Source organism: Doryrhamphus excisus, chromosome 8 (assembly GCF_030265055.1).
Source record: "Doryrhamphus excisus isolate RoL2022-K1 chromosome 8, RoL_Dexc_1.0, whole genome shotgun sequence".
Taxonomy (NCBI): domain Eukaryota; kingdom Metazoa; phylum Chordata; class Actinopteri; order Syngnathiformes; family Syngnathidae; genus Doryrhamphus; species Doryrhamphus excisus.
Window position 1 is genome coordinate 5973761 of NC_080473.1, and position 26066 is coordinate 5999826.

A 26066-nucleotide genomic window follows, 5' to 3' on the forward strand; every position below is an offset into this window, starting at 1 on the left:
GTCTTCAGGCGAGAGGCGGGGTACACCCTGGACTGGTGGCCAGCCAATCACAGGGCACATTTAGACAAACAATCATTCCCACTCACATTCATACCTATGGACAATTTGGAGTCGCTAATTAACCTAGCATGTTTTTGGAATGGGGGAGGAAACCGGAGTACCCGGAGAAAACCCACACATGAACGGGGGAGGACATGCAAACTCCACACAGAGAATCGAACTCAGGTCTCCTAGCTGTGTGGTTGCGCGCTAACAACTAGTAAGTATTACAAATATCTATTAATAAATCATCCTGTTTCGTGGTTGAATAATGCCCATTATTAGTAAAAAATAATGCTTTTTGCTTGCGCTTCAATAATCCCTAATAAAAACATGAGTTGCCATAGCGATGGTAACCCATGGCAAGATGAAACTGATCTCTGAACCCTGAAGGTCCCTTGTTCATGTCTAGAGGGCTCTCATAGTGTTAAAAACTGTATTTGGAAGGTTGTTAACAGGTTTTCTGTGCTCTAAAGATGAAAATATTAGATTTTTTAAATAATTGACTCATCAAGCTCAGGTCTGGGACCAATTAACAGCAATAAACGAGGGATTACTGCATGGTGCTTTTAGAGCATCATGTCTTTTGTGTCAACTTTTTGTATAATATCCTTCAAAATGTTCATGAACGCAAGACGCATGATGACATCCAATGATAAACGGCAGTGTGGTACACAGCATGGCGCCCCCGAGGAGCTGAGCTCAAACAAACGCTACTTAGCACCAGTGACGAGTGACAATAGCTGCAAGGAGGTCTGACCTTCTCACAGTAGTGTCCCACCGAGCAGATGTGTTGTGGAGGCCTCTCCGAACTCTGTCCCGGTGGACAGTAGTAGCCGCCTGCACACTGGCCACTGGCTTGGGTCAAGCCTCTCTGGTGACAGTAATGGCCCAGAGGACATGGCTGGCAAGACTCCCTTGAGGGGCCACCACGGGAACCTGAAAGAAAAGCATTGTGTGAATTTACAAGCACGCCATTTTCTGGTACAACGTAGAGGTCATGCAATAAAGCATTTTAACCGCTTCTAAATAATCATAAAAAAGGGACAGTGTAATAAGACTCTGGCGTGCTGCCTCAAGACCAGATTACAATTACACGATTAAACCACTTGGTGACTGAATTGATCCATAAAGTGCCTGCTGGGGAGAAAGTTTTCATCTTCCTCTGCCTCACTCTGAGCTGCGAGAAGCACTCAGCAGTTCATACGAGGACGTTGCAGTGCAACAAAAAGGATTAGGTGTTGTGTTTCACCTTAATGTTGCGTCTCATTCATCAATAATTCATCAGATGAGCAACTGGCGGGGGATTACTGGATTGCAGGAAGCAGTTAGCAACACAAATACGAAACAAAGACGCAAATTAGATGCACTTACTTTGGAAAGTCCCGAGAGGACATGGCACAGGAAGAGGTGTGCCAAGAGGGCAGTAGTGTCCTGCAGGGCAGAGGTGGGCGTGGGGGTCTTGGGAAGTGCTGGGGCAGTAGTATCCTGCAGGACAGGGCTCTGATGGGGCTTCCAGGCCAGTTTGGTTGCAGGAGGAGCCGGTTTCGCACTGACGGGGGTACGCAGAACCTAGAGGACAATAAAAACCTGAAAAATAGAGGGAAAGTGTCACTGGGCTTGGTTATCCATACTTCGACTCACACTAACGATGTTTCATTTCACTGTTGCAGTTCCTCCCATCCGGTAGGCGATACAGAGCACTGTTCTTCAAAACGATCAGATACGAAAATAGTTTATTCCCTCAAGCTGCCAGACTATTGAATACGTCAGCCTGTCGGCTTGAAGATGCAAAGCAATTAAAGGCAACAATGCCATCAAAACCTATTCTTATAATTGAAAATGACGTTTTAATAGCTGTCTACTGCAGTGATTGTGATGCGTGAAAGGGTTAAAGACTTTTCATATTCTATCTTGTCCTGATTGAGTACTATTTTTAAAAACAAGCACAAGCAAGAAGAAGTGAGCAGACACACCAGTGCACACCAGGGAAATCAGCCATATGTCACTGCAATTACAGTAAGTGGGACTACAGTTGTGTGTGTGTGTGTGTGTGTGTGTGTGTGTGGAGCAAAGGCATGCAGGTTCACGGTGGAGATTCACCCACCCTTGGGGCATAAATCTCCTCTGTAGGTGGCACATGTCCCATTATGTGGACTCTTGAGGCGTTGCGGTGAGTGAGTCATAATATGGAGGTCTGAGTCTGAGTGCCGGGGAGGCGCCTCCACTTTGACCCACTTGGAGTCTCCCTCTGTAAGCCAACATGTCAGACAACACGTGGGAGACGTCTGAGTTCATAACGTTGCGTATTATCTATAGTTATAACAGCTTATAGCATCAATGCAAGGACATCACTTCATGCAATCTAATGCCAGAGACAATTATTTTGGCACAAGGTCAACCTGGAGAGCGGCCTCTTAGTGACACGTTTGTCCACACTCCTTTGCTGAGGATCCTTTCAAAATAAAGCAATTACAGCAGAACCTCTGAAATCAAATTCCCCTTAGATCGTGACCAAACTCTTTGTGGAAAATAAAGCACTGGAATCTTGAAAAACTCACCAGACTTCAGCAAACCTCACAACACTTGTTGTCAAATTCAAAGGAGCAAGACTGTATTCAAAAATTCCAACATGTGTTCCACCTTAGAGGTTCCAGTGCATCACTGTGGTAGAAGGTGAATAGAGACGTAATTTACCAGCATTGCAGGAGTTGTAGAAGCACGACATGTTGTACAGCCAGGATACGTTGTCTTTCTTTGGGTAGTAAATGTCCAGAATTTCATGTAGACACATCAATAAAAGAGGGTTGGCCTGTGGTGTCGGATTGTCTGCACCTCCGGTGCAAAAGAACCCCGCCGAACACAAACCTGCAACAAAAAGGAAGGCCATTTACAAGCTTGGAACCAGGACCATGTGATGAATTGCTGCCAAAAGTAGTTACAAACACGTGAAATAGTGCCTGAATCCCACCCCCACCTGTAGGCTGCGAGGCTCCAGGGCTGACGCAGTATTTCCCAGGCGGACAGGGGTGGCAGTGAGAGGGGGAGGAAGCTCCGGGTTCAGGGAGGAAGCTGCCAATAGGACAGGGTTTGGTGGATTGACTACCGAGAGGACAGAAATGTCCAGCAGGACAGATGTCTCCGTGGGGCTGGGAGACGGGAGATGGCTCTGGGGACCCGGATGAACAAAAATATCCTGTGAGAGCCAGAGAAAATGAAAATTAGCAATACATCTCATTGAAAGCTACATGGACAGTGTTGGCATCTATGAATCCATGAATGATGGAGCACCAAGAACTATGGTGGGACATTTTCTTTGGAAATCAATATTTTTCATCGATAGTTCCCAGCTAAAATAAACTCTAAGCTGCTCTTGAGAAGGCAAAGGAAATCAATAGCCACTGCAACAGTTTATTTCAAGTGTCTTTTGACACTTCTTCCCAACATTGTTTGCCAAAAACTTAATTCTTATTTTTCTTTGTTGTCATTACCACTTTTTCCCTAAAAAATTGTCAGCTAATTCGTATTTTTATGGGGTTTTTTTTCGTAATATGACTTTTCTTTCTTAATATTTTGTTGATATTTTTGTAAAGTTACTATTTTCTTGTGCACCCTAAATGGCTGAAGTACAGCAGTAAGCCATGCCACACTGCTTGAATGCACATATACAAATTAATTTCACAGTTGATGATCTCTATTCCGCCGAGTGGTTAGCGCGCAGGCCTCACAGCTAGGAGACCCAAGTTCGATTCCACCCTCGGCCGTCTCTGTGTGGAGTTTGCATGTCCTCCCCGTGCATCCGTGGGTTTTCTCTGGGTACTCCTGTTTCCTCCCTCATTCCAAAAACATGCTAGGTCAATTGGCGAATCGCCCGACAGCTGGGATAGGCTCCAGCACCCCCCACGACCCTCGTCAGGATAAGCAGTAGAAAATGAATGAACGAATGAATGTTCTCTATTAACTAGAACACACTTGTACTATACATTTTACCTTGAAATTGTATATTTCGTATGTTATTTCCATATATTATTTGTAGTAACACAGTTACAGTACACATAACCTGCATGTATTCTAAATGATTTTTTTTATAAAATAAAATATAAATGCATGCATTTCATATGTATGTTATATTTAATACAGAGCAAAGAAAGATTGAGGCCCTGCCCTAAAGGGGTCCCTAATGTAAAATGTATATATTTTACACCATATGGGACCGTACATAAGTTATAGTAGCACATTTATATTCAATTACATATAAATGCATGCATTATATATGAATTTTATATTGGATACAGAGCATAGAAGGATCGCCCCTTGTCCCATATGTCTCATATTTCATAGAACATATAATACATATTTATATTATCATTAATGTGAATACATGCATATATATTTATTATAGAGGTGTTACACAGTAGCTGAGACACTTCCCCAAATGCAGTGCAGTCCTGGCTTATAGGAGCACTTCCTACATGCCATCGTGGGAATGGGATGTCAGACCTGGACTGCAGGGTCCGGAGGGCTCTGTGAGAGCAGTGCTGTTGCAGAAAAAGCCAGAGGGGCAGGGGGCGCACTCGCTGGATGACGTCCTGCCAGATGATGAAACGACAGTGCCAATGGGACAGGGAGAGGGCTCAGATGAACGCTCTACACAGTAAAAACCTGCAGTAGATGAGACGGTTTCACTTCAATGCGGATATATACAGTATATATAGTAGTATATATAAAATATACTACTCTACCTGGTGGGCAGATGTTGCACACAGACTGGCCAGATGAAGATTGAAAAGATCCCGGGCCACAGATGGCCGGCTCAGCGCTACCATATGGACAGGAGTGGCCAGGCGGGCACTGAAATCCTGCGCTCCAATCAGATCACAAGGCTCATCTTGTTTACAATAATCTGCATTATGATATGTGCTGCTGCCATAGTGGCTATTTTGAGCTGCTTTAATACTGCGGTTCGCTACCTTCATCATAACAATCAATAAAACATGGCGCAGTTTAGTGTTCACACTGGTATTTCACTCAGGCTAAGGTGAAGAACATATGCATAAAGCAAGGACATGACGAGGCGACTTTGATGACTTATTAGGGGATGCAATATTCCAAAACAAGTATTTTTTTAGGGCTGTCAAAAATAATGGTGGTAACTTTTTTTTTTTTTTCAACACATGTGCATCATGTCAAGCCACAACACTCTGTTGCTGCAAACAGAAGCACAGTATAGTACAGTATAATACAATATAGTACAGCATAGTACGGTATAGTACAGTACGGCAACTTGGCGTTGCCGTGTAGACAAGGCAATACGGGAACTATGGCGTCACTGACCCACTGCCACCTCATCGCCGTCACATGACCAGAAGTGACCTTGACGACAAGCCAACATTATATCTGAATATGTCGACGGCCATGACTCAGCTCGTCATTCTGCTGGTATATTTCTGTTTTACACAAGTAACTCATCAGCGGAAGACTACAGACGTCCGTTGCCTGATCGCAGCGGCAAGCGTAGGTGGCATGACTCAGTGATGCGTTCCCGTCTGGAACTATAGACTATAGACTAATCACTAAACCACTTTTTTTCAACCTGCCCCAAAAAACACCCTAAGAACGTTCCCATGTGGTTTCAGGTAACTCTTAATGTGAAAGTACAATCCCAGGAAATACATCTACACTCCAAACATTTGAATTAACTTAGTGTCTTTGAACGCAACTCTTCATCATGTTGAGCAACGATTAAAGAAGCAAATTAGGCAAATAGATTCTGTAAAAATGGTTGCAAATAATAATTTGAAAACTGTGATTAATTTGCTTATATTTTAGTCATGTGACAGCCCCATTATTACATGTTATTATTATATTTGACAAAAAGCCTCTCAACCAAACCGCACCAGAGTTCATCCATCTCGCTTCTTTGGTGCCCACCAGGGCTCAGATGACCACACTTCACCAAACAAATCCAACAAACACACCAGAGTCCACTTGAACTCTGAGAGCAACCCTAGACGGCCCAGGCCCTAAACTTCCACCTTGCCCTGCAGCGTGGTACCATGGAAACAAAGCAATGAGAAAGAAAGACTGTCCTGTATGAGAAATCCTGAGGGAGGCAAGGCGAGGAGCCGCTCGGCAGCAGCAGGCACCCTCACAGCAACGAGCTGCCGACTATTAATAGCTTCTGGTTCATTTCACGCCCAAGTTAGCAAAAGACTCTTGGAAGGGAAGAAAAGGTGTAAAGGTGGAGAGAAAACATTTCCAAGAGGTACACCTGCACAACCTAATGAGATGTTATCCTAATTTGAATCAGCCACACATAGTACACCTTCATGGATCGCCACCTCCTGCAACGGTACAAAATGAAGGGTGCGTTCAAACCTGTCGTATTTGGATCCGTAAAAAGGAACTACTGCGGTTGATTTGCTGATGTGCAAACGTGATGATTCTAACCCTGCAGTGCACCAAACAAGTGGGTCTCGACGATGGCCGTATGATGGCAACATGACAATTCATACCCTGACAATACAAACAATGTTTGCTGTGTCACGTAGCGTCGCCATTTACTAAATTGTAAACATCCATAAATTAGCTCCTCATGCAAATACAAAGTGTAATTAAGATTCATACATTATTCATCTGAGAAATGATGAAAAATATGGACATGGTGGTTAATATCCTGGATGCTCAGAAACAAATAGTACACTTTCATAGTACTACCTCCTGCAAATGCCTGAATTTTGCAATTAAGACTCATGTATTATTCACTGAGAAATGAAGAAAAATGATGGGCAGGGGAATCCCGGATTATTTGGTTTTGCTATTAAATGTAATGGGCTCTTCACTGGCAAAGGCATGAGCATCCCCCCAAAGAACTTGCTTTTACGTAATACTGCAGACAGTTAACCATACTTTATTAATCATGAAAAGAAAGTAACCCCATGGTCAGGTTAGAAATCATGTAAAACTGTTTTTTGGGAGTGTACCTGGCCGATGTCCAGACACGGACCCCATTGGACAGAACCACCCTGCAGGACACCGGAGGTCCACAGAGGTCTGCGCCCACGAGGGGCAGTAGGACCCAGCGTAGCAAGCTTCACAGTCGGCCTCGGACTCAGCCCCTGACTTCCCTTGGAAAGTGCCTAAGTACAAGGTGATGTGTTAGGAATGGAATATTTTTAACATCATAACACACACAGAAGACCTTTCACTTGGATCTCCTCTTTGGAGATCCATTGGACTTTGCCAAACCTTCCTTGACAGCTAATCACTCTCTCCAGTGCTGGCATTGTAATTGCGTGTATCTACTTCTGTTTAAATTAAATTGCAAACTGTCCTTGAGACCACTAGACTCTTTTCATGGTTTTGAGAATAAAATAATCTTGGGGGAGTTTTGCCCTGTAAAAGGGCCGTCCCAACAACTGTATGTGCGTTCTGTATATGTCACAACATGCACAGAGCAACGTAGCAATACAAGCATATAGAGCCTGCAAAACGGCTGCTTTGATTCACTTGGTTGAGTTTATCTACCGACCAGTATGACAGCTTTATTGGGGCTCCATTACATTTTATAGCCTCCTTTGTGGTTCTGAATACATTATGTCCTTCTACTATACCTCTGGGGAGGGTTATCACACGGGATGCCACCTAAGAAGCCAATGTAGTAAAGGGGCTGAAACCACAATCAAGTGCTTATAAAGTGCTTGTAAACTTCGTTTGGCAGGAGAATGACACAATTGTCATCCAGAGAAGATTGGATGGAGAAGATTCAGATGATGTTGGTATACCTGGAGGACAGGGGCTTGGCATCGTGCTCCCTTCAGGACAATAGTGGCCCGCAGGACACATGTCTCCATGGGTCTGACCCGGTGTTGACTCCCCGGGAAGTGGCATTGAAGACGTACTGCCTCCTGTAATAAACCTTTGTCTTTACTCATTAGATTACCTAAAAGCCCTTTCTAGTCAAGCTACTTAGACAAAGTAGTGTAGACTGACAGGTCAATCGAGATCTTTCTGGTGCAATTGAGTTAAAACCATTGCCCATCGCTTCAAATGATGCATCAATAAGCAGTAGAAATGTATCTGATGAATCCATAACCCCTGTTAGTTACTCTATGTATTTTAAACCACATTGGACATTCGCTATACAGTCCAGTAGAAGCGAGCAATAAGCACAAATCCCATTCCTAAACGTAACATTTGTGGATGTTCCCATGTACCTGCTGACATTACCTGTGTTGTTACCCCAGGGCATGTCAGTTGTGGACCCCTCTGTGCAATAGAATCCAGACTTGCAGGGACCAGATGGAGCAGAGAGGCCAGCTTTGGCGCAATAATGGCCGGGCAAACAAAGCAGACATTCCTCCACGGACGTCGCCCCTGGGTCGACCAAATGAACACATCTATTCAGTAAACAGACGAAAGCAAATAGTTTGAAAAACATTGGCATTAACGGCTGTGGCTGCAGGCCACAGACTGATGTAGTTTTTCCCAGCAGTAGAATTTGAAGTATCGTGAATAGTCAACATCCAAAAGCTTTAATTACCTCTGTGAGAGCTTTACTCTACTAGTTACCTTCTACGGAGCTGAAAGTGCCAGCAGGACATGGCACCCTGCTACCGCTACCCCTTGGGCAGTAGGACCCTGCAGGGCAGTGTCCCCCTGTGGGATCACCCTGCGGCTGGGCAGTGACAGACCTGTGGGCGCAGAAGTAACTAAAGCAGTAGGGAGGATGGGGACAAGATAAGATGGAAGCGACAGTTGGAATTTAAACATTTAATTACAGACAAGTCAGATATTTAACAAAGTGTCTGTGAACTGAATGAAATGTGTGCTCAGTCTGTGCTTGCGTTCACCCCGGAGAGCAGAGCCCAGTTGGGGCTGTCAGTCCAGAGGAGGCGCAGTACGTCCCAGGAGGGCAGGGCTCACAGCCCCATTCGCTGGACAAGCCCATCTGCCTGCTGAAGGTGCCAGCTGGGCATGGAAAGGCTACACCAGACTGTGACCCTGTGGATAAATAGCATATCATATCTGCAGATGGTCTGGACCACACATCACAGGACAGTATGAGGACACCAACTACATCTTGATTACGTATGCGGTGACATAACGATTGGCATCATTATTGTCACAGATGACAATATTTCACAATCATACCAAATAATAATAACTGACAGTGTACTACATTACATGTCTTATGATTGGGAGTCATACCTGGTGGGCAATAGTTTCCTTGAGGACACAGCGTGGGAGTCTGAATCCCAGGCTTTTTCCTGTCGTCATCATCATCCATGGAGCCAGCACAGTAAAATCCTGCTGGGCAAGTAACACACTCCGCCTGTGGAGAGGCAATTTGCAAATGCATTCTTTTTTTCTGAACAAAATATTACAATGAGCAGATGTTGCCTCAAATCGACAGACGTGAACCCTTGAGCAACCTTTTTGGGAGACAACAGTCTGATCTATAAACTTTGTGTTGAAAGCGGAACATGAAAGGGGAACTATAACACCTTCACAATTACTTTTTTTTATGTATGAGGGACAGTGCATATTAATGAACATCTGCAACAAATTCTGTTGTAAACATGCCAGATCGTAGCGCAACATTTCATTTCCCTCAATTGTCCCTCAGCAGTTAACAGAGGAATAACAATACAGACACCACGCACCAGTAAAACCATTAGAAGCCTCCAATACGACTCCATTACTTTGACTGACAGCACTGTTGGTGAAAATGTGCTGTAGTATTTAGGGGTGTCTTCAAATACTCAACGATTTGACGATTCAATTCGGAGGACGACTGACGATCTTATCATATAAATCATATAAATCATATAAAAATGTTGTGATTAAGATTGTACCATTCTGATTACATGGGGGTTGCCCACAGCCACGGCTGAGATACATTTTTACATACGGAAAGCACTAATCCAAGGAAATACAGCTGGAATAGGTGCATATTCTGGAAGATCTAGAACGTTTTCAGGGTGGGTTATTGTGTGTAGCTGCTCTATAGGAGTCCGCAACTCAATACAAAGGGTCAAAAAAATTAGCATAATAGGTCCTCTTTAAACGCTACAAAGACCATCAACTTTGATGGTTTTATTGGCTCATAACAGCTACTTAAAAAAACATCTAGAGTGGGAAGTATTTTCAAAACGTTAACAATGACTCCAGAAAGTGAGATGCAAATTGTGTCAACAGCTTCTTACATATCACGACATTGCATGAATAGTCGCCGCCAATGCCATTGGATTATCACTGAACAGCATTTAAAGCATGACAGCCCTAGCAGTACCTGGCTATTGGGATTCAGTTAACTCGATTTCGAGTTATCGTATGGCCAAACAGTGCGTAGTCGAATGGCCAAAATATTTATGCGTCAGTCTCTGGGAAGAACGTTTAGTAAGTCTTTTCACACTTCAACATGCACATTTACAAGCACTGCGGACTTTACTGATGAGGTGTTCAAGCGCACTGCGTATATCTGAGTGTTTTATTTGTGGATTTTGGATGGCTGCGAAGAAAAAGATGCCTCAACCGATACAAAAGTAAGAAACACCATCGACTTCAAGATATAACTATAGCAGGGGTGCTCATTAAGTCGAGATCGCGGAGGTGGTACTGGTCGATCGCTGGTCGATCGCGGCGTGACATTAAAAAAATATCATCCTAGCATCAATGCCGTCACTTGATTGATATACAGGGCAGCCATTCAGATGACAACTGAATGTTGCCCTTCGGGTGACCAATCAAATCAAACAACGTCTCTAAGTGCAGCAGAACTTACGATGTCAGCCTATCATCCATCCCCGTTACTTGAGTGACATACAGGACAACCAGTCAGATGACAACTGAATTTTGACCTTCAGGTCACCGCTCATGCGTAAACAGCGATGCAAAGTGCTAAGCTAGTCGACGAATTGCGTCAGATTTTAAGCCCTCGCTAAAGTTTATGGCCACTAAAATGAGTGAAGTAGCTGGACCAAGTAAAAAGGCAAAAACATATCACTTCCATACGGAATGGGAGGTGGACTTTTTTTCCACAATGTCTTTTTCGAAGTGCGTTTGCCTCATATGCCATTCTACCATCGCAGTACCAAAGAAGGGAAATGTGGAGTAATGTGGAGGTAATTACAAAAAATGTTAATTGTTAATTATGTGTGTTTTGCAATATTGGCTCATTTGGTTATGTAAGGTACATCAACATACATTGTACGTACAAATAATCCTCAATACATTTGAAAATAAGTAGATGTTTTGCATTTTTGTAGTGGGTAGATCATTTTGACTCGGTCATTTTAAAAGTAGCTCGCATGCTGAAAAAGTGTGAGCACCCCTGAACTATAGCATCTGTTACACAGTATTGTAATATAAAGGTTCCCAGTTAACACATGTTGCAAGGGGAACGGTTTAAGGGAGTCACATAACAGAAAGTTAGCTGGGCCAGTGTGCGTCATGATGATTGTACCTGCTGCTGAAGTTCATAATAAAGTCCAAGTGGGCAAGTATAAAGCACCAACCGTCCACTTACTTAAAGTTAAGTTTGTCAACTAAAATGAAACAGCGTCCATGCGGCTCTTCCATCCCTCCTCCCATTACCCATCACTATGTTTGTTCATCTTTCATAAAGATAAAAGTGATGTTAAATTGCATTATTTCTTATGGGAAGAATGTATTCGGTTTGCATAGGTTTCATTTTCTTTAAAGGGGATTAATGACCAAAACAAATGTACCACTGCACCAAAGCAACCCAAGAGCTTTTCTTCCTGTCACTCACACACACCAGAGACCTAGAGAAATGTAGCTGCAAGACACAGAGATCTGTCAGGATCCATCCGAACCCTCCTTTCCCCTACCGCCTTCCATTCCCTGACTGCAGCTCCCGCAAGGACGCCAAATTGTTGCCACTGTCTCTCCTTCCTTTGATAGCAGCTGCTGAGAAGGCTCATCTCCAAATTGTTGTCAACGCTCTCGCGGTAACACCGTCTCTCTTTGAAGTTGTCAAAGCTCAAATAAGATTGTTTCGTCATCTTTTTTTTACCTGTTTTTTGTGGGATTTTTGCAGTCTATGATTCACTTGAGCTCTGCTTCATGAGGTAGCCCAGGCTTCCCTCCGCCCCGCTTCAGTCTTCAGGCTAAAGAAATTCTTGTCTTTTGCTCACACAAAAGTGTCTGCATTTAGGACTTGAGTACACGACCCCGGTTCCAACCCTTAACAAGACCCACTGGAAAAAAAGTGTCTCAAAGGTTGTTATCAAGTTAGCAAACAACAGGAGGAGTTATGATGCTCATTTAACGATAACGCATACTACTGCTTTTGTTGTACTGATGTTGAAAACTTTGTCCTTGTCCTTGATTATGTCTTTTAAATAAAGATTCGAAAACTTGAAAAAGACAGGTGTTCTCATATCCAGCCCAATGCTTTATGTAAAAATGTAATTCAACAAGGTGTTTATCATTGTGATTGTAAAAAAATATTGATTTTTGCATTACTGAAGCCTTGTCGATTGTCCAGATGTCCCATCAAACCACACCCAGACTATTCAATTATATATTTCTTACCTGCCCTGGCTCATTTTGGTACGTCCCTGGCAAGCAGGGTACTGGTCTATGAGATCCAGGTGGACACATGCTTCCAGGAGGACAGAGTAATGAAGTATTAGAGCTAGGACAGTATGAGCCAGCGGAACACAAGTGGGAAGGGAAAGAGAGCCCTCTGGTGGCACACAGGAACCCTACAACACAGAAAGAGAAGGTTCTGACGTGGCAAAAAGAGTTGAGTATTTTCTGATTTAATAATGCAAAAATGAGAAAAACTACCAGGAGTACACGGGACGCAGTCAGAGATTTCCCTGTTCCTGGTTTTGTTGCTGTAATGTCCTAACGGGCATGGTAATGGTGCTGAGGAACCCTGAGGACAATAATGGCCCTCGGGACAGAGGTCACCTGTCACACCGCCATCGGCTGGCGTGGGTGACTGAGCACCGGACTGACAGTAATAGCCAGCAAGACACTGGCCTGATGCAACAGACATTCCAGGAAATGCACAGAACAAACCTACAGGGGTAGAAAAAGTGAAGATTATTAAACTTGTAGATATGACCTCAAACGTTATGGGCAAGCAACCGTGATGGTTGCCCAAATCTAAATTTGGGTGTCTCACAAGAACAACAAAAACAAGGTCAAAAAATTACACTGATAAATGGGTGACAATGGGTGTCCGACAAAGTAGTCGTCATTGGAATGGTATGCCGTCCCACAGAAGTGTGTGATCAGGCAAATTTGTCACAATATTGTTCTTCAAGCTCTACTGACAAAGTATAAATCGTAAAAATTATATTATATCTTATAGTATATCTTCTCAAGAGACGAATTTGGAATGTTCAAAAAAAGGGAATTTGGATGTTCAAAAAGCAAGGCAATTTTTCCCATAAAAAATAATGTTAATCAAATTAATCTGTCTCAGACACAAATAACTATGATATGAACTATTATTATGTTCAAAAAGTACTTCAGAATGTTACAGTACATAAGGAGTTAATGCTTCATCTCAATGAACCGCAGCTCCCTCCGTACTGGCAGCACTCATGCAGCCCCAAATCATATACATTTACAAAATAAGGGTTGCATGTTGACTCGTTTTCAGATGATAGTAACGCTACTCTATCATCTTTTCAAAAGATATACTATAATAAAAATGAGAGGGATGTTTTGGGATATGCTGTATTCATATAACATATAATAATATTAGTTATACTCTGCATTATAATGTCATATTTGGAGCGGAAGGCTATCCCACAGCAGTGTGTGACCATGCTGTGGCGTGTTAATGGACCTTCCACTTCCTCCTGACCGTTTCCTACCCTTACACTTGCAATTCAAAGTTCAGCAAAAAGGAGCGTGTGACCTGGTGGGCAGGGTACGCAGTCCTGGGCCTTTGCCATCCGAGTGTGAGGGTTGATGGACCCAGCTGGACATGAGTAGAGGTATTTGGACCAGGTCCCAACCGGGCAGAAGTGTCCCACCGGACACTCATACAAGGACCCATTGCTGCTCTCCGGACAGTAGAAGCTATCCGAATAAAATACAGATGAAGCATTTGAATGTTACAGCTTCGATTCGTCTTGCATCATTTCCAGCTTTATCCATTTGTCCGCATGCGCTGTATGTGAATGTGTTTACAGTGAGCAGTGTCTGCTTGCATGAACGGATTTATACCCCTGGGGACAGGTGCTACAGCTGGCTTGGCCATCCTCGCCACTGATGGTTCCCCGGGGGCACGGCTGAGGAACGGCGGAGCCCTCGGAACAGTAATAACCTGGTTGCGTGTGGACGACAATCATGAAAGAGACACACACTTAAGCACACAGGCAGCAGATGCTCTTCGATTTCTATTGTCAATACAGCAGCTGCTCATGTTTAGGCCTATTACGTTAAATACGAGCTTTGTTTACATGTTGGGCTAGGGCTGTCGGTAAGCGTATGTAGATGCTAAACTCCAAGATGTGCTTCAGAGATTCAATTTTTCTTTGTTTCTTTTAGTGGTGTGTTACATGTCGTCTGCATCACCCCTAAATCCTAGACTCTAAGTTGTTTTTTTTCTGTAAGCGGCACTTAACCAAGACACAGATGGCTCATTTGTGATTTGGAAAAGCGATCACCTTTGGGGCACGGTCGTGGGTCAGGCCGATACGCACCACCTGGGCAGAAGAAGCCCCCCCGGCATTTACCAGAGGGCGCTGAAAGGCCTGCAGTATCGCAGTAGTAACCCGGGAGACACAGCTCACAACCCACCTGAGACGAGGCGAGAGGTTCAAAAGAAGAGAAGATGAAGAGCGAGGCTGAGACGGCGAGACCTAATGAAAATAAATATCGATTGGCTTGCAGGATGAGACCCGTTAATTGCGGTAAGTAATGTGCAGCAGTGGAGTAGCACATTTGGAAAATATCAGCGATATCAGCATTCCATGTCTGATCTCCTGACTGAGTGGCCTACATGTTCACCACTCATCCACCATGTGGCCCTACTGATTAATTCATGTTAAGTTGGGCACCTTTCATATCTTCTATTCATACCAAAACCAACCCAGTAAATGTCAATTAATTATAGTGAAACATGTAAAAAATGAACAAGCAGACATGATTAGTGTCTTTACTCACCTGGGAGACTAATTTGGTGAGGTTGGAGAAAGTACCAGGAGGACATGGCAGGGGATGCACGCTTCCCGGGGGGCAAAAGTGACCGACAGGACACGGTCCTCCCTCTCCTGCTGAAAGACAGTGAGAGCCAGGCCGCCATTTGTCAAGAATATGACCACGGATGGAGATTCTAGATGTGCAGGATGCGTAAAGATGCTTGTTTACCTGCAGCCTGTGAGACAGGGCGGGGGGAGGTGTTTCCACGTGAGCAGTAATATCCTTCCTGACACGCTCCGCTGACAGCTGTGGCATTTGTGGAGGAGCAGTAATGGCCGCTGTCACACTGCTTGCACTGGGAGACAGACCAGTATCCCGGGTCAGAGCCGTACGTTCCCTGTGGACAGCTTCTGACGTCATAGCCGGTTCTTTCAGGGCAATAGAACCCTGGAACACAAATGCACAAAACTATACGTAAAACGGATGATCACATTTTCATACAAGGGAATTCATTAACGATATGTTGAAATTCAGAATATGTACCTAATGAAAAAGAAAAAAAGAAACATATGTACTGCTTCATTTGCTGGCTTACTGGTTCTATGGTCACCATCACATTTACCTCTTTGCATCACTGGTGCCATTTTTTGATTGAATTTGGAAATAAGCTTAAGAAAAAATCATGAACTCTCAAGAGCAACCAAGACAGAAATGTATGTACCATCTCTTTTCCTGCATTTCTAGTTCTATGGTTAGCATCACAAATTCCACCTTGCCTTCTGTGATGGAATTTGAAGAAAAAGCAAAATCATGTGTTCTCAGGAGTAGCCAGGACATAAATGCATGTTCTGTTTAATTTGTTGCCCTTCTGGGTCTATGGTTATTATTACATTTACCTATTTGCCATCACTGGTACCCTTCTGGGATGGCATTTGGAAGTAGCAGAACAGATGAATAGCACCTCATTTGGGGCATTTCCAATTCTCTGGTTATCATCGTATTTCCACTTTGCCATCACTGGTAAGATTTTGTCTTGACATTCAGAAAAAAAGGCATATTTCCCATTTCCTAGTTCCACCAGAAATGTTATTTAACTTGAAAAAGCTAAGTCTGGATTGTACAACTTCAGGGACATCCAGTTTTAGACATGTCTTTGTTTATAATACAATCCTTTAATATAAAGCTGGATTGGGACAATAAGGAAGGTAACTAGACAAATATGGTAAGCGACCTACGCAGGCACACTCTTTGTTTGTGTGGAAGGTTCCGTGTCCTTGACGCGCAAATACAACATACCTCAAAAGGGGAAAAAGGAAAAGGTCTCTAGCTAGCCGGAGGGGAACAACAACACCATGCGTTCCAGATATTGACTACAAAGTAGTCTTGTGTCACCATCCAACCCTGGCGCCCCAGAAAACTGCAGATGCGGTATCAAATGTTGTCATGAGGGACAAAGCAGGTTTCCACCGGGCTGCTTGATATATAAAAACATCTGACTTTTTCCCATCAAAAAGCAATTATACTCATCTGTACTTCTATCTGGATGATTTGCTGGGATGTTTGAACATGTTTTAAGGCTCAATTAATTTCTCTCTCGCATTCTAGCTTGGCAGCAGCATCTAACACGGAGAATGCCATATATTGTCTTCCGCAGATCTGGATAAAGGTGTACATGAACATTTTGAATCCAGCAGATATTAGTTCATCTGCTAGCCCTGTTAGCATATGACTAGTCCACTAGTCATAGTATGCATTACAGCCATCTTCAGGACTGGAGCTTTAACTGCATGGCGTGGCATGGCGTGCTTTTTGAGTGCCCAGCGACAAACCTGCAGGACACAGGTGCAAGGAGCCAGTCACGCAGTACCAGCCCGGCGGACAGGCCTCACACTCAGTCGCATGTGTCATGGCAACATAGGTGCCTGGGTCACATCGGATGGGTTCTGTGGTTCCTTCAGGGCAGTAGGAACCCTCGGGACAAGATCCCCCTGTGATTCCATCAGTGGGAGTGGGTGTGACAGCTCCCCCCAGACAATAATACCTACATAGAAACATACAATTACACCACAATTAAAACCTATAATTTAACAAGAAAGTAAAAAAAATATATATAGCATAATTGTATGCAAATAATATATAATATATTTTATATAATATATATAAAAGCAATGTCATTTTAGTAGCATAAAGTTGAAATATTACAGAAAAAATATTTTTTACATCATAATATTTTGACAAACAAAATATTTAATGAAGTTTCACATTTTGGAAACTTTATTTAAAATTAGAATATTACAAGAATAAATGGGAATAAAAAATTTGTTTGGGGAAAAAAGTGTTAATATAAAAAATATTAAGCAATTTTAAGAAGAAAGTTGAAATATTTGGAAAATTCAAAAGAATAACAACAAAAATGGGGGTAAAAAGGCCAATAACAAAGTTCATGCCAGATGATGAAATGCACTTTTTGCTTGAAATATATATACATTTTTAGAATATATAGTACATGTGTTGCTTTAAAATATTAATTTTTCATTTCTTAAGTAGATGCCCCTCACTGGAAAAAGTTTGGAGACACTGGGAGTATTGGGAAGACTGTACCCTCCACTGCAGCGTCCAGTAGGAGCAGTAAGGCCAGCAGCGTCACAATAAAATCCCCCATGACAGCTCTGACAGTCCTCCTGTCTCCGCAGGCCTGAGCTGTTGGACCATGTTCCCTTTGGGCAGGCCGAAGGAGCAGTGGTGCCTGTGAAAAAAAAGAGAAACTTTGATTCTAACACCACTCGGCGTGCACATATTTATTTAGCCATTCAATGCTCTGTCAGCCAAATGCATTTGTTACACTCTCTACAAGGTCAAAAAGCGCGATCAAATAAATGACTTCAACGCCATATTAGGCAGCCCGGGTGAGTAAGTGTGCACATTAAGATGTGGAAAGCTGTGGAATTAAAAGTTATAAAATAGATGTTGTCAGAAAATCCTTTAGGCCACCCGATGTTAATTAGCATGAATAAACCATGGTAGCCTGAGATGAGAATGAAATAGTGGAATGCTAACAACCTCACGCAGCATACATTTGCTTACATTAGCCTGTAAGACAGGCTCCACAGCATTAAATGACCCTGGAATTGTAATTAAAGCAGTTTGGAATAAGACTGAAGCGTGTCTAGACACAAGTTCCACCTTTTAGCGACCTCTGAAAAGCACGCTGAAAAGAACAGAACAACAAAAATATTGAGGAACACATTTAACTTGATAATCATAAAGTTAACACACAGCGTAAATGCAGAAATGATACTGTCCCTACGTCATGTCATATATATTTTTGCACTTTTACTTAATAAAATAGCAACATGCCAACGATTAGCATGCTAGCTCCTAGCAAGGTAGCACTAAGTACAGAAAGTGCCAAGAATGTTCCATATTGTCTCTTCAACATGTCATGTGTGTAATTAAATTTAGATATAAAAAAAATAGCTGAAATGCTAACATGCTAACAGTTCGCATGCTAATACTTAGCAAGATAGCACTAAATACCAAATGTCCAAATGCAGTTCTATAGTCCATAAGTCCATAGATCATGCCATGTGTTTTTCCATTAAAAAATAGCTAAAATGCTAACAATTGGAAACTAGAAAGATAGCGCTAAGTACAGAAAGTGCCACCTACACCATGCCATGTCAGCATTTGCATTATGAAATTAGCATGTTCCACACTATACTGCAATTGATGAATAAAGTTACCTGCCGGGCAGTAATGACCAGGTGGACACATAGAACCAGAGAGTCCGTCCAATGGAGTTAGAGAGGACGCCCCAGCTTTGCACCAATAACCAGCAAGGCACGGCCCTATAGGTGGTAGAATGGCATCATATACGTATGTAGTAAATAGAGCGATCAAATGTAAACAAAGACATCTCTTGAGCAAACCTGCCGGCTGTGAAAGTCCTGGCGAAGGACAGAACTGTCCACTAGGACACGGCATGCAGGCTAGCAGGCTGTCTGCGTGCTGTCTTGGGTTGTATGAGCCTACAGGGCAAGGGTGCAGCTCTGGCATGCGTGCACCTGCAGGGCAGTAATGTCCTTTTGGGCAGGGCCTCTTCAAGGAGCCATTGGCTCCAGCCAGTTGGATATCACAGAAGTAACCTTGTAATGACGATAGAAGGAATCCACTGAACAACAACTGTGGGTGTTTTTTTTAAAAAGGTAGTACAGTAGTAGTCCTTCTTGTCATACCTGCCTCACAAGCGACGCAGGCTGATTGCTTTTCCCTGTCCTGGTAGGTTCCGAAGGGGCAAGGCTCTGGGGCTGCACTACCCATTAAGCAAAAATGACCAAGTGGACATGGCAGAGCTTGGGCTACAGTTTGACCAGGCGGGCACCAATAACCTGTGATGGTAAAAGGATGGAAAATTTGTTGCGTCAAAATTATGGAAGCTGACTGAGATGCTCTAGTAATGTATAGTAACGCACCTTGATCACAGGGCCCAGAGGGCGCACTGAGGCCCGGTCCACGGCAGTAGAACCCTGCAGGACAACGCTGACAGTCAGCCTTGCTGGTCAGACCAGGAACTGGTGAAAAAGTGCCAGGAGGACATAGCTCTGGTTCCCTTGAGCCTTCAACTGTCGGGTACAAAATGCAGGAGATGTAAAAGTGCAACATGCTAACCACTCGGTCACCGTGTGGCCCATATGTATTTGTACAATGTTTAATGTTTGTACAATGTCTTAAAACGTGTTTTTGTATTTTAGGCAATTGTGAAACGACTACGCTTTGGTCTACATGTCTTTTTACTACCTCTTGATCAGTCTATGGAAGAAACCTTTGGTTAGTTAGCGACCCAACTGTTCCAAGGCAATAAAAGAGCGGGCTTACCACAATATGTCCCACTTGGACAGATGCTGCCTGTTTCCCCATCTGTTGGCTTGGCCTCGGTGGCTCCCCCTACACAGTAATAACCTGGAGAACAGGGACCCATGGGCAAGGCCAAACCTGTTGATTGACAAGCAGAATCTCACTCACTCACTTCATTGGGTATGCGTGCACTTAAAAAAAAAGAAAAAGTACAGTAATGTGAAAGCTGCACTCAGAATTAGTGTAGAATTGCGATCCATTCTACTGTTTCTAATATTGTGCACCTCCCAATTAGGGAAAAGCATTGTCTAATTACCCGAGATGTTACAGAAGGCTCCAGGCAGACAAGGCAGAGGCTCTGAGCTCCCTCCAGGGCAGTAAAAGCCCGCCTGGCAGCGTCCCCCCGTGGCAGTGGCTGGGCACAGACAGTTAGCATTGGTGTAATTGTCGAGGTCGAATGGTTGCGAGTTCCAGGCTGCTGACACGCAAAACCAACCTGAGAGGAACATGTGATGCAATTAGGATAGCAGCACCAACAAAGCCGCGTGCCGGCAGGCATTTGTCAAAATAACACACTGACTGCTTGAATGATGTGCTTTATGCGGTTCTGCTGCTTAATCTGCCAGACCAGAGAAGACCGTGTACTGACAATGATGAATGAGCCTGCTTGAGCTCAGAAAAAAAGCCCATTACTGACCAGCTTTGCATTTTCCAGACACTTTGGTCAGCCTCTCTTTCTCACAGTAGTGTCCGGGAGGGCAGGGCAGGCAGCTGTCCAGGCTTTGGGTCATGAGTTCTGGGTTGTAGTAGCCACGAGGACACGGGTACTGGGTGGCATGCCTTGTACCTACAGTATACATGCATGCATATAGTTGTACATTTAGATGGTTATTTATGAACAACGTACACCTGCATGACACAAGGTATGCTAATGCAGGGCCAACAATCTTCACACAAAACTCTCAAAAAATCTCTTGCTTCGCAACTTTACCTTCACTTAAACATATAACTCCCTTCACAAACATTTCCAGTCTGGTTTCCAACAATGTCACAGCATGGAAACGGCCCTCCTTACAATCACCAACAACCTTCTCACTGCTACCAACTCTGGCTTAGTCTCATTTGACCTCATCTTCATACTCATCACCTTTGATACCATTTCACCCCCCCCCCATTCTCCCCACCCTCACTTCATACAGCTCATGCCCTTTAAGTCCAACCTCTCCACTGTCACTACATATGTGCCTCAGGGCTCTGTCTCGAGGCCCCTTCTTTTCATCATCTACCCTCTCCCCCTTGGCAATAACTTCCGCAGGTTCAATATCCAGTTACACTGCTTTTCCGATGACACCCAGCTCTAAGGCAGCCTAAATAGTGGGCATGTTCAGAGGAATAAATTAAAACCGACCGTTTTGCAAATACAAGGAAATACAGCTGGAATAGGTGCAGATTCTGGAAGGTCTAGAAAGCTTTCTGTGCAGGTTATCGTATGTAGCTGCTCAATAGGAGTCCATAGCTTAATACAAAGGGCTGAAAATGAGCATAATTCGTCCTCTGTAAGACTCAGAATTGAGGATTTTCATCATACAGTGGGATGTCTGCTAGCATTTGCCACAATTAGCGTGTTAATCCACGCTAACTTTCCACAACAAATGGGCCTTGGTTTGCGTGCATTCTGCAGACTGAGGCACCAAGATTGTGCGCTAGATTGAGCGTCTACTCCAGGCCTATACACACTCCAAGGACATTCACAGGCAGCGTCCACGGCACAGCTAAATATGGCTGCGACAAGTGGCTGGTTGCTGGCCTGCCCTGGGAAATCTACACCCCCCTTTCCATTGAGGGTCCATTGAGATTATACACTAGAAAGGACTATAATGAGGAGTGCCTACCATCAGGACAATAGAACCCAGGTGGACAGGGAAACTGTCTGAAGTCGCTGGTCTTTTCCGGGCAGTAGTAGCCAGCAGGGCAGGGAGAACACACAGACTGGCCAGTGAGGTTTGCATAGGATCCCGCCGGGCAGGGCCCTGGGCTTGCGCTGCCTTCTGGGCAGTAATGAGCAGTTGGGCAAAGACCTCCTACAGAGCCTGGGGGGCGGAGGGGGAACCCAATTAGATGCGGCAAATTGCTGCGATCATTGACTGTTAAGCCGTTATTATGATGAATCCTATGATAAAAGCTGATTAATTCATGCTACACTGCCAACAAAACACCCTCTCATGCGTCCCGATTGCGCACACTTGTCAGCATCTGTTTTTGTAATGCCAGTATTTCTCTGTGCATATAAATCAGCTGTTCAATTTGTGTCTGAAGTGATGTGAATATGAATTATGAATGAATAAATACCCTCGCCAATGTTTGTGCTGTTTTACACTCAACCTGGGGTTTTAATGACACGTGGTTATTCGCACAAGCATCTTTGCAATACATTTTGAAACCATACATCACATTAAAGACCTCTTATTATGCAAATCTGACTTTTGAATGGTGGTCTTACACCAACACGTGTCCCTCTCGCCTGTTTACAAGCACCAAGAGGCCGCCTTACGGTCACTTTTGAAATTCTGCATTGTTATGATATCATAAAGGGAAAAACCTTCTTTCTCATGGACCATCGCCGACCCGCCTCTTGCTACGTGCCAACCCCCTCACATGCAAACTCCACACAGAGATGCTATACAGTAATTCAGCCCCGGAAATGTGTAAAGTTAATTATTGCGCATTTGGAGGTGAACTCTCTAAATAAATAAATAAAGCTATGGCTCTGGGCAGTTCTGACCATTTTAAGCTGTAGGTAGCATTAACGTAACAGTATATACTTGCTGTACCTGTGGCTGCTGTGTCTCCACCTGGACAGTAAAATCCTTGCTGACACTTTCCAGAAGGCCGCCTCAGACCTTCAGTAGCGCAGAAGTGACCCGCTGGACACAAGCTACAGCCGCTAAGTTCAGTCAGACGAAGCCTGCAAACACAAGGAGTCATTTGGAAAAGCATAATGTTTATTTTCTGTAATGTTGTTGTCTCCTGACCAACCTGTCTGAGTAGGTCCCTGGGGGACAGGTGAGGGGGAGACCGGTGCCTTCGGGGCAGAGTCTTCCCTCTGGACACGCTCCCCCGACTCCAGTGCTGTAGTTTCCATCTGGCGTTGGGGCGTTTACACCTTGAAAAGTTGTTTTGTAGACATGAGGATAGGAATATATTTCCAGCTTGTTGTATATAACAGTATATGTACCTGCTATGCAGTAAAAACCAGCATTGCAGGGCCCGGTGGGTTCAGGCAAACCCCAGTCCTCACAGTAGAAGCCTGAAGAACACATGTATTATTAAACAATCGTGAGATATTTCCTTTAAATGCAGCATAGCAGATGTGATATTCTGTCCGTGATTGTCAATGTGTGATAACCATGAGACAATGCTATCACCTGCTGGACAGACGAGGCACTGCTCCACTTGGCTCAAGCCTAACTGAGGGTTGTATGTGCCAGGAGGGCAGGGAAGGATACCTTCACCCCCTCCTCCAAGACAATAGTGGCCTAAAGGGCAGCGCTGGATGCCTTCCCCGGGTAGACAGTAGCTCCCGGGGGGGCATTCATAACATGTTTCTGCACCTGAGGACAAAATGAAGGCAGCAGCGTATTTTGGTAGTGATGCAACTCATGCAGTATATTGTATAATATATTATTGTTATGTATCTATCTAAGATGCAGCCTACCTGTTGTGTTGGTGGACATTCCATCAGGACAGAGCGTAGGGGAGGCTGAGCCCATGGGACAGTGGTGTCCAACTGGACAAATGTCCCCTGTGATACCATCTAAAGGTTTTGGAGACACTGCCCCCCCTGAGCAATAGAAGCCTGAAAACAGAAAGTGAAAGAACTGATGATTAGAACACTTCTCCACAACAGTATTCGACCACATGTCATACAATCAAGTTTCTATATTTTCAGACATTTTGAGCAGCAGTGGAATAAACCTTGCACTGGGTGGGGGTGTGATGCAGTTCTTATGTTTTTAAATATGCTATTGTACCTCACCGGTGTAACATAATCCAGAAGGCTGAATGAGTCCAGTCGTGTTGCAATAGAGTCCAGCAGGGCAGAGCAGGCAAAAAGATACGTTTTGGGCCCCCACTGTGTTACTCCAGGTACCCAGAGGACAGGGATGTTGCTGAGGGTGTTTAGTCCCTCTGGGGCAAACGTACCCGGCTGGACACATTCCCCCTGAGTTCAGAGCAACCTGAGAGAATGAGAATCATTTTATAAACACATGACTATCATGGAATAATTTGTATGTTTGAGTGGTCGTACTGGAACAGCTGTGGAGGCTCCAGATGTGCAGTAGTGTCCAGCATCACAGAGGCCCTCCGGAGCTGGGAGTCCGGCCTTGCTGCAAAACCATCCCGCCTCGCACGCCCGGCAGTGCTGCACGTCTTCCCCACCGGGTTGATCCGAGTACAAGCCCTGATTCATCATATTATGGATTATTCACATAATATTATTATTACATTTACAGTACGTATTCTGCACTATACTGACTGGAGGACATGGGTGAGCAACAGAGGATGCCAGAGGACAGTAGTGTCCCTTTGGACAAAGCAGTGGCTGGGACAAGCCTGTCTGGTTGCACAATCGGCCTCCTTGACATGCAATACATGACGTTGCACCTTGGTCCTTTGGAGATTAGAGAAGACTACCCTGAATGAGATCATAAATTCCTTAGTACAGCATTATTTAGTTCATACCGGCTGGAAAGTCCCAAGAGGACATGGCTCAGGCCTGGATGCACCCCCCAAAGTATAGTGACCCTGCTCTGCTTCATTCTGAGTCGGCGAGGCTGAACCGCTGGTGCAGTAATACCCAGGAGAACACCGGCCTGATGGCGATGTGTTGTTGGAACCTAGACAATACAAACTTAGAACCAGATAGGCACAATGTCACGATGGGTGGATGCTATTCAAATTACTCGAGTAGGATTTACTACAATTTGATTGTTACCCCGGTGGACAGCGGACACAGTCCTCAGGTCTGCTGAGACCAGAGACGTTGCTGAAGGTGCCGGGCGGGCAGGGGAAGGGAGAGGAGGAAGCTGGAGGGCAGTAGCTTCCTGGTGGACAGAAGCCACCCGTATTGCCGTCCACTGGAGTCTGGACAGAAAAACACAAATATTATCGGGTAACCTACAGGAACTACAAAGTATTGAGTTTGTACAATAGCTATGTCTGAGAACTGTTGTTGTTTCGGGAGTGTATGAAGACAAACCAAAAAACATTTTGTAGCTTTTATTATTAAAACAACTTCTACAACCACATGAATGAAATCTAGTATCTCTCAAATACACCATTCACATTTGACCATTTTATTACATCCGCTCAAGGGACAATACTATTGATTTTTTTAATAGAAACTTGTGTACAGCTTGTGTAGCACTATAGATTTACTGTCCTCTGAAAATAAGTAATGCAATTAACCTAACATGCATGGGAAAGGAAGGCGGAGTGCCCTCGGAAGAACCATGCATACTGTAATAAAACAGTTCCTATTCTTAATTAATTACAGTACATACTGCAAACTTGGATCCCTCTCTGCAGTAGAATCGCCCTTCACAGATACCAGTTGGCTCTGCAAGGCCCACACCGGTGCAATATCTGCCTCCTCCACAAGGGGAACACTCAGCTTCATCACCCAGAGCAGAGTGTGATCCAAAACTTCCCTCAGGACAAGGTTGGGCAGAGGAGGAGCCCTCGGGACAGTAAAATCCCTACGAATCCAGTGACAAACACCAGTGTAAGAGGCGCGACACAGTTTCAATCAATAAAGAATAAAACAGGGTGCATTTCCACCTGAGGGCAAACTGCGGGTGTGTGAACTCCTGGTTTGCCACAGTAGTGTCTGAATGGACATGAAACACACACTTCTCCACTGTGACCTGCTGCATTGCTCCTGTACTGTCCAGCGAGGCAGGGGTAAGAATACGGGTACCCAGTCCCCAGTGGGCAGTAATGGCCATCGGGACAAAGGCCCGTCTGCAACATTACAA

General features: G+C 44.2%; 1 protein-coding gene across 21 annotated transcripts in view; it reads right to left on the reverse strand.

Moving 5' to 3' along the window:
- The window catches only part of si:ch211-286b4.4 (SCO-spondin), a 64960-nt gene that overhangs the window by 28593 nt on the left and 10301 nt on the right, over positions 1-26066 (reverse strand). For 18 of the 21 annotated variants that reach the window (XR_009131416.1, XR_009131417.1, XR_009131421.1 and 15 more), the window contains 42 exons: positions 25870-26052; positions 25593-25787; positions 25025-25173; positions 24772-24940; positions 24566-24700; positions 24338-24490; positions 24065-24266; positions 23744-23884; positions 23454-23639; positions 23264-23335; positions 23065-23191; positions 22860-22993; positions 21921-22118; positions 20726-20875; positions 20345-20524; positions 20050-20166; positions 19647-19796; positions 19410-19562; positions 19104-19319; positions 18918-19022; positions 17776-17920; positions 17004-17215; positions 15403-15621; positions 15199-15308; positions 14700-14832; positions 14257-14356; positions 13946-14109; positions 12859-13095; positions 12601-12773; positions 9250-9373; positions 8892-9042; positions 8611-8750; positions 8269-8415; positions 7824-7946; positions 7023-7178; positions 4782-4898; positions 4540-4701; positions 3017-3235; positions 2737-2907; positions 2147-2290; positions 1414-1629; positions 800-978 (listed from right to left, as the gene is read on the reverse strand). Coding sequence is in view for 15 of the 21 variants with exons in the window: in XM_058080009.1 (XP_057935992.1) it covers positions 800-978; positions 1414-1629; positions 2147-2290; positions 2737-2907; positions 3017-3235; positions 4540-4701; positions 4782-4898; positions 7023-7178; positions 7824-7946; positions 8269-8415; positions 8611-8750; positions 8892-9042; positions 9250-9373; positions 12601-12773; positions 12859-13095; positions 13946-14109; positions 14257-14356; positions 14700-14832; positions 15199-15308; positions 15403-15621; positions 17004-17215; positions 17776-17920; positions 18918-19022; positions 19104-19319; positions 19410-19562; positions 19647-19796; positions 20050-20166; positions 20345-20524; positions 20726-20875; positions 21921-22118; positions 22860-22993; positions 23065-23191; positions 23264-23335; positions 23454-23639; positions 23744-23884; positions 24065-24266; positions 24338-24490; positions 24566-24700; positions 24772-24940; positions 25025-25173; positions 25593-25787; positions 25870-26052 (6657 nt within the window). In the remaining 6 variants the exon portion in view is untranslated. The remainder of the gene's footprint in view (positions 1-799; positions 979-1413; positions 1630-2146; positions 2291-2736; positions 2908-3016; positions 3236-4539; positions 4702-4781; positions 4899-7022; positions 7179-7823; positions 7947-8268; positions 8416-8610; positions 8751-8891; positions 9043-9249; positions 9374-12600; positions 12774-12858; positions 13096-13945; positions 14110-14256; positions 14357-14699; positions 14833-15198; positions 15309-15402; positions 15622-17003; positions 17216-17775; positions 17921-18917; positions 19023-19103; positions 19320-19409; positions 19563-19646; positions 19797-20049; positions 20167-20344; positions 20525-20725; positions 20876-21920; positions 22119-22859; positions 22994-23064; positions 23192-23263; positions 23336-23453; positions 23640-23743; positions 23885-24064; positions 24267-24337; positions 24491-24565; positions 24701-24771; positions 24941-25024; positions 25174-25592; positions 25788-25869; positions 26053-26066) is intronic. The other 3 variants (XM_058080016.1, XM_058080014.1, XM_058080018.1) reach the window with 3 other exon arrangements.